Source organism: Malaya genurostris, chromosome 2 (assembly GCF_030247185.1).
Source record: "Malaya genurostris strain Urasoe2022 chromosome 2, Malgen_1.1, whole genome shotgun sequence".
NCBI lineage: Eukaryota > Metazoa > Arthropoda > Insecta > Diptera > Culicidae > Malaya > Malaya genurostris.
Window position 1 is genome coordinate 107,871,685 of NC_080571.1, and position 15,031 is coordinate 107,886,715.

At 36.7% G+C, this 15,031-nt stretch overlaps 1 protein-coding gene across 16 annotated transcripts in view; it reads right to left on the reverse strand.

Annotated features, from left to right (window-relative positions):
- The window catches only part of LOC131429444 (acetylcholinesterase), a 265,785-nt gene that overhangs the window by 12,717 nt on the left and 238,037 nt on the right, over positions 1-15,031 (reverse strand). For 14 of the 16 annotated variants that reach the window (XM_058593571.1, XM_058593569.1, XM_058593560.1 and 11 more), the window contains 5 exons: positions 7,343-7,480; positions 6,743-7,280; positions 6,477-6,674; positions 5,701-6,408; positions 5,454-5,626 (listed from right to left, as the gene is read on the reverse strand). In XM_058593571.1, coding sequence (XP_058449554.1) covers positions 5,454-5,626; positions 5,701-6,408; positions 6,477-6,674; positions 6,743-7,280; positions 7,343-7,480 — 1,755 coding nt within the window. The remainder of the gene's footprint in view (positions 1-5,453; positions 5,627-5,700; positions 6,409-6,476; positions 6,675-6,742; positions 7,281-7,342; positions 7,481-15,031) is intronic. The other 2 variants (XM_058593572.1, XM_058593574.1) reach the window with 1 other exon arrangement.

A 15,031-nucleotide genomic window follows, 5' to 3' on the forward strand; every position in this document is an offset into this window, starting at 1 on the left:
TGAACCGGCAAACCCGGTCACAATAAACGTAAAACAAACACAAATAAAGATTGTGTTGTAATAGTCATGGATGTACATAAGCAGATTTATTCTGAATACGGAAGTTAACACACTAAAAAAAATTAAATCGATTATGTTAAAAAATGTGAAATTTTCATTTGATTTCATATTTCATGACAATAACATAACACAACATATAAAAATTTTTGTGTTTTCCATATAAAAAATTTGTATTTTCAGGTATAACTTATGAGAAGTGTCAAAACATATTTGGTATATTGTTATATCTGAAACCTAAATCATAGTCATAAATTAAATATAGAAGGCAGGGCTTGTATTGTGAATCCTCAAACGAACGAAGCAACAAAAAACATCTGCTGTGAACGCTTTGCTTGACATAGCTGAATGAGAGACCTATATTAGAGAGAAACTGGATGCGTGTGAGTATATGCTACTGAGCAGACCAATTCCCCTTGTCAAGTAAATTGTCTGTGCTCTCAGTCTTAGTTAACACATGAACTAAGTAATCCATGACAATGTAATGAAATGAAGGGTTTGCTCTCGTTAGTATTGTACGAGAAAGAAGATCTTACTTCACGACGTGCTACAAGACGCGAAGCAAAGTCATATAGGCAATGTTTACGGTTTATTTTTAAAGTGTAGGTTTACAGAAATCATTTTTAACGTAATGTTCGCATTCCAAGACCAAATTTGATCACATTTCAAAAATACTTTAAACATTTTATAGCAGAAATTTTGCATTTGAGCTCATTTTCAAAACGATCAATTTGTTTTTTGTCAGTTTTCACTGTGTATATATCCTAGAAACACTGAAAGCAATGTTCTTTAAATTAATATTCATCGGAACTAAAAGTTATGATGCTAGTTTCCTCATAGGCATCTACAATATGAGAACCATTCATCAAATGCTAACCTCATGAAGCATAGGTCTCAGCAACCGGGCATATTCATGAACTAATGAACGAACGAAGCAGCTCTCCTTGCTTGCGTTGCGCTATGAATTCTACCTGACATACGAATGTGTGTGAATAGCACAGATGGTGAAACCCTTTTGTTCATATTCGTTGCTTCAATTTGCAAGCCCTAGAAGGATACAATGAAACAAAATTTCTAATAATCTGCACGGTTTTTACTGTTTGGATTTGAAAACTCGAAAATCATAGGAATAAAAAAAAATTAGATTCATGATAACTGATTAAATTCGTCAACTCATAAAGTTGTAGTGTATTGTTATGAATGGTCAAATTTTTACTACTCGTTTTGTCTATGGAAACTACCATGTAGTTTTTAAAGAAGTACATAGATGTATAGGTGATCAACGATCACAACAAGTATCACACTTAGCATTCACATCTCTCGATTATGAACAGATTGATCAATGGACAGCTCATGCAGAACATTTTGATTGGTAACAAAGAATGAAGAATTTTGGCGATCGAAAGAGCATCGTGGTTATAAATTGGATAACTGAATTGACCGTCTTCAACGAACAGTACAGATATGTTTACCTCATATTAGTCAATAAAAAAACTCATGGTTTATAACCATCCATAGTTAATGTCTGTTTTACTAGCGAACGAAACGTAAGTCCACACAACTCAATCACTGAAAATATTTCTTTGTGTCGGTTTAGTATTTTTTTTGTGTCGGTGGTCCTATGATTTGGTGAATCATACCTTTTAATTTTATGAGCGGGACCGATGCGACCGAAACCATGCTCGGTACCGAAAACGGTCAACCGCACTTGGCCCATCGATGAAAGAATTATTATTATTATTACGTTGCTTTATTTACCCTCGGTTTTAACCTTACGGTCATTCGCCGAGCGATGAATTTTTTTTTTTTCGATGAAAGAAAATGATAGTCGGAAGAGGCCTAGTCTGGAGAATACGGCGGATGGAGTTGCGGCTACCAGCCAAGTGCTTTGATTGTAGACTAAACCGGTTTTGCTTTGTGTGCAAGTGCATTGTCGTGTAACAAAATTACTTCTCGCTACCCCATTCTGGACGTTTTTCAATCCATTAATAGTGAAAATTGATCATTTGTTGTCTGTAGCGATTAGTATTAACAGTTTCACCAGGTTTTATAAGCTCAAGATACACCATACCTTTTTAATCCCACCAAACACATAGCATTGCCTTTTGCCGAAACGATCTGGAATTGTTTTCGAAATTGATGGTTGTCCCGGATTAGCCCATGATTTTTTCAGCTTAGGATTTATAGTATAAATCCATTTTTTATCGCCAGTAACAATTTGAGGTTGATTTTCTTTCGTGTGTATGAAGCAGGATTTTGCTGTTGTTTTTTCGGGTTTCCATATGTTTTTCGTGTGACACCCCTTTTCCACACTTTTGGACTGTTCCATTGCAGTCATTCGCTGTTGACTAGAGATATCCCTAGAGCCCACAGTAGTAATGATGGGCAATTCGTTCGCGAACGGTTCAAGAGAACTAGTTCTTTTGAAAGAATGAATGAGCAGTAGTTCTTTGTTCGAGAACGGTAGTTCTTCAGTTCAAAGTCGTGGGACTTTTTTTTTTGCTCGCTAAACCATTTTTCGAGAACGGTAGTTCTGTAATAAGAAAGCTGCATCACGAAAGCTCAGTTCTTATTCGTGGGACCTTTTTTTCCCTCGCCTAACCTAACAACACTAAGTTCTCGTTTAGTCTTTGAACAAACAAACCAACTATGAAAAGAACGAACGAACGGCTCTGGAGAACTAGTTCTTTCAGTAGAACTTTGCATCACTGAACGGTTCTTTGAAATGAACTGTTTTGCCCATCTCTACACAGTAGTATGCCTTAATAAGCGTTAGATCACAGGTAGAAGTGATTTGCAAACCAACAGCAAACTTTATTATTAAAACCAAAAAACTCAATGTTAAAACGTAACAGTATTTTGTTTGAAATAAGAGTTAAAATATCAAAAATAATAACTAAATCTGCATGAGTGAATAAAAACAATATAGCAAATTCTATCGTTGTAATACCAAACCAAGAGTAAAATATTTCTAGAAGACAAATTTCGCAGAGGGTTGGCATTTATCATTCAGAATAGAATATTGTTATAAACATTTTTCATATCTAATTCTGAGGCGCTTATTAAGTTGTTTTTTATTCGAAGATCAGTTGTGCTCAATTCAATTGAAATACTTTATCAATAACAGAATCAGATGCAATAACTAATAGTGATGTTAAACAGTTATTATATCCTTCCATGGAATATCAAAAACTATCAAGTATTGCTATGACAAACTAGAATTAACAATTCCTGATATGATGGTAAAACTTTCTGTTACCTTGCTCTTTGTTTGCTATTGACATTTACCTGGAATGCGACTCTGGAGGCTTTTTCTTCAAAAGAAAACAAAAAGTTAATGCCTAAGGGACGGGTATAGCGTGATGGGTAAGTCAATACCTTTTACGCAGCCCACCTGGGTTCGATTCCCAACCCCGCACATTGGATCAGAAAGTTTATCTAGCCCGAAGAGGCGAATGACCTTAAGGTTAAAACCACTATTTAAAAAAAAGTTAATGCTTTTCGCAAATCATCACTTTCTGATTCAACAAAATGAAAAACGTCAGTTCGCTTTCACATCTCATCCAAGTCAGTCGATATAACAAAACCGCTTACGTTCGGGACAGAAGAAACCAAGTACAGTATTGTGTAGTGAACAATATAACGACCTCGAAATGAGTGAACCAAACGAATAAAAGCTACCGCCGACACGAAAGAATACAATTGTTGTTCAGGCAGTGCAAAATTCGACCTTCGATACGAGAACTTGAAGGTTTGCTTAAGGAGCAAATGCATCTTGACATTAAACGTGTGCATTAACTTCTATGCAATAAGACAAATAATGTTATTTACATCCAGTTTTATAAAGAGTTGGATGCAATTTAATTCGCAAAAGACAATAACAATGTGTCCTATGTGGAGCACGAGAACATTAAGTACAACATTCCAGTATATATGGATGATAGTGCTATAGAAGTGCTAGTGCATGGTCACCGATTCATGTATTCGTAAAACTATGTCCCAAAACGGAGAGATTCTCTCTATCGAAAAAGAAAAGTGGAAGAATTTTTTTCCCGGTATTCTAAATGGCGTACGTTTATTACGCATACACTTGAAGAAGGCTATACCTTCTTATGTGATTTTCGGTCAAGATACAAGAATTCCGTGCAAATCACTTGTTACCTATGACAATCAGATGGCCACATATCAATATTGCCAGAAAGCTGTTCACTACGGTGAGCCATGTGATAAACTGGACAAGGAGACAACTAGACCAAAGGACAACGGTGCTTCCTTCACACAAACACCAAGCAACCTCAGTACACCTGTGACAGCCACCAACAATGAAGCATCCTCTTCAAAGAATCCATCATCATCCCCTATAGAACAAAGTACACCAGCTGCAGTTAACAACCAACCAGCAACTAGCAACGAAAAGAAGACGGAAATCGACAACAATACCATCGATGCGGCAATGGATGACGAGATGAACCACGAACGAAGTGCCCCTCGATCCTCGCAGGAAAGAAATGGAAGCTCTTCTCCCCCTAGAAAAAGGTGACAACAAGATCCAACTCAAAAAAAAATAGGCCTGAATAAAAATATCTTTTAAATAAAAAAAAGATGAAAAACGTGATGCTTGCTCAATAGCTTGATGTATATTAAATATGTTTGGCAGATACCTACCAAACAAAATATTTAAGGCTGGTTCACACCAAATGTTCGTCATTGACACATTTTTATTTTCACTCTCACTTCTTAGCGGTATACTGGAATTATAAAACACTCTTGAAATTTAATTTGAATCACTTTAACACTCGGAAATTAATGGACCGAATGTAGGATGAGATCAAACTCAACTGCAATAAAGGGCCTTTCAGTTTAACCTGAGCTTGTTGAAATCTGTTTTTCTATCTCAGAGAAAAATGAGAGCATATTGTTTTTCAACTATTTGCACATATCACCCTATACCCTATCAGACTGGAAGTCAAATCCGGTTGAAGATTAAAAATTCTGTGTGGATCCAGAAGGTCTTTTTGAACGCAGAAAACTGAGCATATGTTTTCGTTACACATACACACACAATAGGATATTTTGCGATCTCGGTTAAATAATATATCACACTCAACACTGCGGAAAAAAGTTAAATTTCATTGTGACCTTAAGGCCGTAACCTTCAAGCTTAAGAAAGGTAAAAAAATCCTGTTTTATTTCAATTGTATTCATTGTTGTGTAAAAAATCTTCAAGTAACAGTCCTGATGTAGAATCAATGTTGTATAAGAATCAAACAGCTTTGACGTTTAACCAATACGAATATTTGAATAAATATTTTCAAGCGTATGATTAGGTTATACTATTGGTTCTGGATGACGTTAGAGTGAAGCTTTTATAAATGCATATTAAGTAAATTACTTACAGGTAGCTGCTACTAGTTGCGGCAAGTATTTCTTCCAGAATGCACACTGCCGCAATCGTGGACCTCGTCCCACGAAGCTTGTATTGAGTCCTAGTTCTAGGTAGTGTCGACCGTGAGCAGTATGTTTCGGCCATTCAGGAAGATCGGATGTAGGAGGGTTCGAGTTTGGATTGCTGCAAGATAGAAACGCATGCAGGTCAGTCAGCATTAGAACGTTTGAAAAAACATCGAATAATCAGATACCAACCCTGTCTTGGCGAAGTTTGACCAATACTTCATAATTTTTCTGCTGAATCCTTTCTCCTCTTCTATGTATCCGAGAGCAGGATTCAACGGTTCGCCGAACACGTAATTGATTTCGTCACCGTGCATTACTCCAGTCCACCTAGGCCAAGGATTACCTTTGCTTCTATGGGTGTATAAATACATGAAGACATCGTTGCCTTCTTCCGCGTATCGTAGGGCGAATTCATTAACATTACAGGTGAACTGATAGTCGCCGACCATCTTATCTAAAGCATCTCGATTACTATTCGGATTCTCCGGTTCAATCCAATCAGTGTATTCGAACACAATCGCTTGTCTCGCTGCTCCGTTAACGTATGGGTTCAGTTCTCTGACGGCCTGCAGGAACTCTTCTCGTGATACTGTAACCCCTTCTTCGTTTCTGAGCAGTTCCGTCAGATAGTAAATTATGAAATAATAACCCTCTTCAGTGTTACTTCCAGTCAGGATATCCGTTTTCTTAAAACGACCGCTGGCTAGTGATCGTTGTGGTGTTTCATCAAGGAATGCACCGTCGACTACTGGAACAAAAGGAAATTCGCATATGCCTAGAGTGCCCCATTCGTTGTCAACTAGTACGTTTGGATCTTTCGAGCGAAGACATTCAATGGTTTCGCTAAGTTTCGTAGCATCATGGGGACATTTAACTGCCTCGGCTAACCGAAGAGCTCTGTATTCCGGATAAACGTAATCAGTGAGGTTTAGTTAATGAATCTATTCCAGAGAACGAATACACACCTGAGCGTAGCTTCTTCGCGTGATACCAGGGCCCAAGGTGCCGTCGGAGATCCACTTTGAAGGATGGCTCGCTGGAAAAGATCCCTAGAAAGTGCTGAAAGTAAGTGTAGTGATACGGAAACCGCCCCGGCGCTTTCGCCGAACAGAGTGACTCGTGCAGGATCACCACCAAATCTATGAATATTGTCACGAACCCACCTACAAATGAAAAACAATCCAACGATAGATGTGTGCTACACCAAATGCAATTCATGTAACTGGTTCACCTAAGGGCAAGATTTTGATCAAACAATCCAGCATTACCGGGTGCTTCTGGAGTTCCCAGAAACAGAAAACCTAAGCTTGCGACGCGGTACTGGAGTGAAACGACGATGACATTCTCTTCGGACGCCAGCGTACGATGGTCATAAACATCCAGGGTAGCGGTACCAGAGTAGAATCCTCCTCCAAATATCCACAGCATCACGGCGGCATTCTTAGGTCTCGGGTGCGGCACAACCACATTAATATAGAGACAGTCTTCCGATAATGGCGTATTAGCGTTCCACATAGTGGCCCCAGCAAAATCACCAAACACTGTGTCCACGATCTGGACACACGAGTTTGGTGGTTTCGTGGCGTTGAGAACTCCTGCCCACTTTTCGACTGGCCGAGGATGTCTAAACCTTAGCGCACCAACAGGGGGCTGCGCATAAGGTATACCCATCCAGGCGTCAACCTTCTTTCCGCTGGGAGCTTCTAACGTAACTCCCCGCACTTTGCCCTTATCTGTGGTTACAACTAGAGGGTCATTGTCGGAGGCATCTGTAATTGAGAAGTGGCGTGAATTACTCTACTATACCGCGGCTCCTGCTTTGCAGTCTTACCTGAACTCGATTCTCTCCTCGTCAAGCCCCGGCGGCGGGTGGTCGAGCTGTGGGCGAGTTCTCGTTCTAGGGTACCTAATTCAGCATCTACAATTCGAACAGAATCTCCGTGACCTATATATGGTGTAAAAAATGCATCTGAAAAATTGAATTACAATACACTGATTTAAGAAACAACAACCAACAAGGAATCGATCAAAAATGCATTCAAAGGGTCTATAAGTGTTGGATAATGCTTCGTTTAAAAGCAGCACTAGAATTACATGGTAATGGTAGCATGGGTATTTAGGAGCATACGATTATATGGTTCATTAAATAGAAATGTTCGCCGTCTGCAGTCGCAATCGACTAGCTCTTCTACAATTTTGGATCACATCAACGAATTAGTATATCTTGTGTAAATGTATATTGTTTACCTTTTCCGTTTAAAGTAATTTATGGTATTCAACTAAACTCGATCATTCCGATTAACAATCGTATATATGTGTGTGTGAGTAATAACAATAATGAATGAACCGATCCTAGGAAACAGAAGTACAAGATGGACCCCCAAAATGCGCTGCAATCGCAAAAAAAATATTGATATCTTACAGTCTATTCTAATTGAGGCAAAGCAAAAGAAGTCTTGGTATTACATTCCGTTTGTGGAATTTGGCCTTTCTGTTTTAACGGGCTTCGCAGTCGATTCTTAGCGAACAGAATCATTGCATGACTAGTACTACGATCCTACTGACACTATGAATCCTTCCAGGTCGGGGCTCGAAAATATGACAATTGGCTTGTAAGATCAGCGCCCTATGCATTGAACCGCCAACCCAGGCTTTTTCTTATTATGGCTGACATGTGAAATTTCAGTACGATGCAAACCATTTATGGTGAATAATTTTGAGTATGAAAAAAAGCGATTCTCTTCTAGTTTTTAAAGAACGGTCGGTGCAGAAAACCAAGAACAAAGTTGAGTCATTATTATGAAGATAGTGCTCCTTCTAATCACACTGAGAAATATTGATTTCGAGAGTTTCGTGGCGGCTGAAACTCCACTGCCGATGAAATCCACCAATGATGAAACGATCCCGACCAAAAACTACGAACGCGAGTGCACTTTGGGATCGTATTTGTTCATGCAAAATTGCAAACTAACTTTTAAATCACACTGAGTTATAAGAATTTTTAAACGGATCATGGCGAAAGCCATTTCGCCGAAAGCGTAACTTCGCCGAAAGCGTAACTTCACCGAAAGCGTAATTTCGCCGAAAGCGTAACTTCGCCGAATGCTATTTTTCCGAAAGCCATTTCATCGAAAGCTATTTCACCGAAAGGGTCATTTCGCAGAACCCTGCAATGGTCTCCATAGCGTAATTGGAATTGATTTAAAATAAATACAAATGAAAGATGATAGCGGTAACGCCCGTTTTGTAGACCAACAATTGTACTTCTTCAATAAAGATTGATTCTCGTACTCTTGAAATAGATTGTTTCATGAACCTCAGAACGAACTTCGAAAAAAAATTTATTGACTTTATTAGCTACAAAGCATCATAGCATCTGCATAGGTGTAACTACCAGGCAAATATTTGTGGTATTTTCCGTTTACTGAGTGAAAAATATCATATGTGGCTTAATTTCACTCAGCTGGCGTCGCTTCAGCGACTTTGTGCCGTCGAGTTGGTTATGTGGCTACGCCACATCAATTATATAGAGGACATAATAAAAAAAATAATATGATGTATTCGAAATTACCCTTTCGGGGAACTGTCCCTTTCGGCGATATGATCCTTTCGGCGAAACAGTCCTTTCGGTGAAATGACTGTTTCACGGTCTTGTTAACGTAATCAGAGAAGCACAAAGAGATTTGCGTTTAGTTTTGAAAAGGGGAATGGATGGGACTACATCCGCAGAGTTTAACCAAATATTTGCAAATACAGATAGCAAAATTTAATACTATTCAATGATGATGAAAAGTGAAACGTTAGAGTTCAATTGATATTGAATAAAAAAATGTGCATTACTTTTAAAACCAGCAATCATTTTTAATAAAATTGCTATTCAAGTCACTTAAAAACTAATTACTTCCATACAATTCACTAACTTTTTGGTTGAATTCATTTACTTTTATTCGTCAAAAGCATTTGATTTTATATTTACCATGCGTCTCCATGAAAATGACGTTTTATTTCAAACTTTTTTTCTTTGTCAGGGCAACGCAGGCAAAACAAGCCTTAGATAACCGAAAAATACAGTGAATTTGCTATTTATAGTATAATTTACTCGTCCTGAAATTTGAAACAAGAGGAGAAATGCGAAAAAATATTGCAATTCGGCGTATTGTGAAATTCTGAACTACCCACATGCCAATTTCTCGAAATTATGGAACATTGTCAATTTGACTGTCACCAGCACTCAGGAAAATTGAGTAGTGAAAATCATAAGGCATCGAAAATCACCAAAATCACCATTTTATAAGATTAATATGAAAAATTTACCTCTGGAATGTACATCTCATCTATCACTATTATAGTTTTCATACGAACAACTTATGAATTCCGCAATATATGAAAGAAGTTATGTTTGTCATAGAAATTTCGTACAATGTTCCTAAAAATTTCGTATGAATATCATAAAGCTTTTTATTTGAATTGCAATTTTCGCGACTTCTTATAATTCGCATACGATATTCTTGTGGTTAAAAAACATACAAAATCATTATCAAATTCCATACATTTTTTGCCTGAGTGAACGTAACAAAAATGTTCAGAGAACGTTTGTCGACAACCAAGAAGACTGAATCAGGGAGAAGTCGAAAATCACGAAAAGCGATCCCAACTTTTTATTAGTGGAACCACCCTCTCAGCAGGCCGTTCAATTTTGTTGATTTTTTAGCGCTTGTTGAACGATATATTGCACGAAATATTCGTTCAATTTGCTGGAACGGTTTGTTGTTGTTTTTTCTCTTGCAAAAATAGTGTGAAAATTAAGTGTTACCTTTCCATAGAAAGAAAATTTGTTGTTATTCTACGTGAAGTAGAAGTATTGTGCAGGTATGTATTGTTAGTTTAAACAAATAAGTGGAAAAAACTTCAGAAATTCTGCAGTAAAACTATTCCAACGGGGCTTCAACTCCTCATGTAAAAAATGGCTCTACAATGGACATCTGTCTGCCGGGTTTGTTGGACGAAAAAAATGGCATTCGGTTCAACGGTCTGTTTCAAAATCGGCAAACGAAGGTCCCGTGTTGGCCTCCCGTTGAACGATTGATTGGACTTTCATTGGACCAATGATCCAACGTATTGGACCAATGAAGGACCACCATTGAACGTTTTTTTCTAAGTGTGGAACCCCTGCATCTTCGTTCAAGATACCGCAAACAAGCTAAGAGTGTTGCATATAATTGTGCTTCACACTAGCAAAAAAGTAAGACTGTCGACTACAATTCTTGGCGAGAAAGGGAAAAAATTATCGAGGTAGTGACAAGGATTGATTGATTGTAAAAATAACTGAATTCCGTGTAATTCTAACATTTTTTGTTGATATAGTGACAATAACAATCCCGGTTTGATTCAACCAATATTTTTTTTAAACAATCAAAATAGTCATTTAGGGAACATAACCAATTTCATTATCTTTACGTTTCGTCTTAAACTCGTCAGTGGATAACCGTTTATTTTGAACTGTTATGCCACCTGCATTCTTAGTGTCAGTAGGATCCATTTAGTACTAGCCATGCAATGATTCTGTACACTAAGAATCGGCTGCGAAATCTGTTGAAACAGAAAGGAAAAAAATCCACAAAAGGAATGTAATGCCAAGACTTTGCTAGTTCAACATAAACCGTTAGGCTGACGGAAAGTTATTGCTATTTGCACAACAGTCTAAAACGAAACGTAAAGATAATGAAATTGGTTGTGTACCCCAACTCAAACAAGGTTAATCCCTACATCATCATCTGGATCGACCAGTAGTTAATAATCAAAGGTCGCATTTTGGTCAATTCTCTTCAAAATATTTATTTTCCGTTGGCGGCCAATGCTTCGAAGGTTATATCCTTCATCTTCAGGGCTACGTATTTCGTAACATTTGAAATAGTCTGTTGAAAAGCGACTACTCTACAATAAGCACTTCACACTTGCATCGACCTCGATTGAGCACTGTGCACGAAACTTGGCCGTTCAGGAAAAACAAATGTTTTGTTGAGAAACCAATTGATCAAAAAGCCATCTTTTGATTTGAAAAATGTGCTTAATCTACCTAGCAGTGAGATGGTACCTTTTTTCTATCAATCCGCATGTGTTTTTTGCATGAATATTCTTCGGTGTTTCACTTCTGATGACACTATTTGATTGACCGTCGTTTTAAGCGGCAATTTGAACAATCATTACTCTGTAATGTCGAAACTGCAAATCAGATCGAATTTGAATCTAAACGTGTGACAATCGATTGAACATTCCATGAGATGTCGAAGTAAGTTCCACTTTAAAGTTTGGGGTAATTTAAGGTACTTTCAGAGCCGGTATTCAGGAATCAGCATAACCCGAAACGATGTGTATGGCCATAAATTTATATGACGAATAAATTGCAATGATTTTGAGTCCAATGTTCAAGCTTTTTTGGATTGTCATCTTCCATATCGGTTTGAATTTTAAAAACTTATCACCCTGTAATTCCAGAATCGGAAGTCAGAATCGGATAAAATTGATTATTTTGTATAGGATCATAAATCCTGTAATTTGTTTTTTTTTGTTTTTGAAATTCGATTTGGCTTTTTTTGAGACGACGATTGAGGCACAAATCTCCAAATAACTAGGGAAACGTGCCACTTGAGCCAATAAGTACTGATTCCTGATTGAAAATTAGTGTAGACATCTTCGAGAAATCGAACTGCGTATTGAATTTTTGGGTATCTTTCGAATCGAAAACTGAATATCGCTAAAACTGGAATAAGTTTATTTGGTTATCGACTATCCAAATTTGCAAACCCGATAAACCTGATTAATTTTTGTGAAATCGATAATTTTATACTAATCACCCTGTATCCCCTAAACCAGAAGTTGGATCTGACTAAAAAGCAAGATGTTATACAGGATATTAAGATCTTTCATTTGAATCTTAGATGGTTCTTAGATTTCATTTGAATCTCAGATTGGTTCACCGATCTAAGAGAAAAATGAGTTGCACTATTTTATTTTCGTTTCACATATCATCCTGTAGTTCCGGAACCAAAAGTCGGATCCAAACGTAATTCAGGAACCTTTTTGCATACGACTTCTGAGTTTGTAGAAAACGGTTGAGTCATCTCCGAGGTAATTGAGTGAAATTATTTGTCACACACGCATTTGCTGATCTCGACGAACTTATTCGAATGGTGTATAGGTTTTATGTTCTTCCAGCATTTATTGCTGTAAGTAGTTGAAATCGATATAATTATGGAATTGTTTTTCAACTACCATCATCTGGTTTACATATGTCATATTTGAACGATTATATTGCCAGAAGTGAACCGTCACGAAAAATGATGCTGTACACAGTCTTTTTAGTACTTGGAAACAATTTTATGTTACAAATTGTGTTTCACGTTGCTCCCAAGCATTGTTTTGTCATACATTGCTCAAAACTCGTACGACTGGAATAAGGCGAAAAATCGCTTACACAAAAATATCGATATTTCCGATAAAGAAAGACGGATTTTGACAATCTATGGCTTGTTGGATAGCTATTACCGTGCGGAATCTACGTCCAAAACAATATTCTTTTTTTAAGGCCAATTGTGACAGATATTGTCAAAAAACTTTGAAAATTTTGACATAAAACTTGGTATAACTCAAAAAGTAAACATCTAATCTCAGAACCATTCAATAGCGTTCAGGATGACGGGAAGACCTTTCATTTGCGACTAGTTTGATCAAAATCGGTCCAGCTATCTCTGAGATCTCGACCTCTTTGTTGACAACACAGATACGGACACACACACACACCCTCACAAAGACACACATACACACACACACACACACACACACACACACACACACACAAACGGACGAACGGACATTTGCTCAGTTCGCCGATCTGAATCGATTAGTATATGACACTCGTCCTTCGGCCTCGGAAAATTCTGCAAAAGTTTGAGCGAATTCTATACCTATTTTTTATATTTAAAAAATAAGGTATAAAAGTAGTTAAAATACTAATCGAGTCAATCGATTATAAGAAATAATTTAGAAAATTTGAATAATGAAAATTGGTGATAACTGGTTAATAAGAGCTTTGTTTTCAAATTTTTAAGAAAAAATCATCAGTACTATAGGAATAAGGAATAACATAATTTTGTGCCTGACCTAACTGTTATACTAAACTTTGCCTTTTTCCTTAATAACTGCTTTTGCCACGAGTAATGGTGTCCAAGTTTGATTACGGTAGCGACCGGGTAGCCCAATGAGCATTACTCTTAACAGTAGAATTAAGAAGCCCCTCTAAAATGAAAAACCGTCCTTTTTATACTCAAAATATAAGTACCTAACCAAAAGCTATATTTATATATATATATATATATATATATATATATATATATATATATATATATATATATATATATATATATATATATATATATATATATATATATATATATATATATATATATATATATATATATATATATATATATATATATATATATATATATATATATATATATATATATATATATATATATATATATATATATTCCAGTTTTACATATATCTGGTTGACTAACTACCACCTATAACTACCACCTATGGGTATACGTGAATTCAATGCGATCGCGTCGCTTGTGTACATAATCAATTAACTCGCTTGGTGGTGCAGTTTTTTCTGGCTGATGCAATATGTTAAAATAGCCAGCAGTGAGCATTGCAATAACTTTACTGATCTACTATCTGTACTAGCTAAGATATAGATTCCGGCCTAATCTATGATAAAATTAGGGCTGCTGCATATGTAAAACTACTCCTGCTCTAAAACGGTCAGTTTTTGATATTTCAATTAGTATTACATCTAAAATCAACAAATTTTTACTGTAAGCTTCTCCCTTCGAAAAATAGGTGGTGTGAAAAGAAAAGCCAAATCTCGTTGCGATATATAATCTTACCTCTAGTGACCCTTCAATGTAAGTAAATATAATACACTTAATGGGTCGGCACTGCGGTTTATGCAAAAACCTCTTTTTATAAAGTAGTAAATAAAGTTTCCGTTGGTTGGTTCGTTTCCGGATTGGTTCGTAAAAAGACTTAAGCAGTTGGTTGGTTCCGGAGTGGTTCGTAAAAAGACTGAAGTAAATGGAATGCAACGTAAAAACTCTGATTTTAATCCTCCTAGTAATGTTATAATCAGTGCGGTAAAACTTAATTTCAATCGAATATTTTTTGATAAAAATGAAATTTATGGCTTATTAGCCTGACTACCTGACTATTAGCATATCTCTTCTCATTCATTTTACTTTTTTTGCCGAAACTCCTAGAATCCATCGTCAATTGAATAACCGTACCTAGTCACTTGATGTTTTGCTTGCTCACATGCTTAAAAATAGTTACTCAAAAATGAGTAAGATCTCACTCATCTACAGAAAAAGTGGAACAACTCTAATTTAGAGTAACTCCGAAGTTACTCAAATTTGAGTTCTTCCACTAGAAACGATATTTGGGTAAAATCTACTCA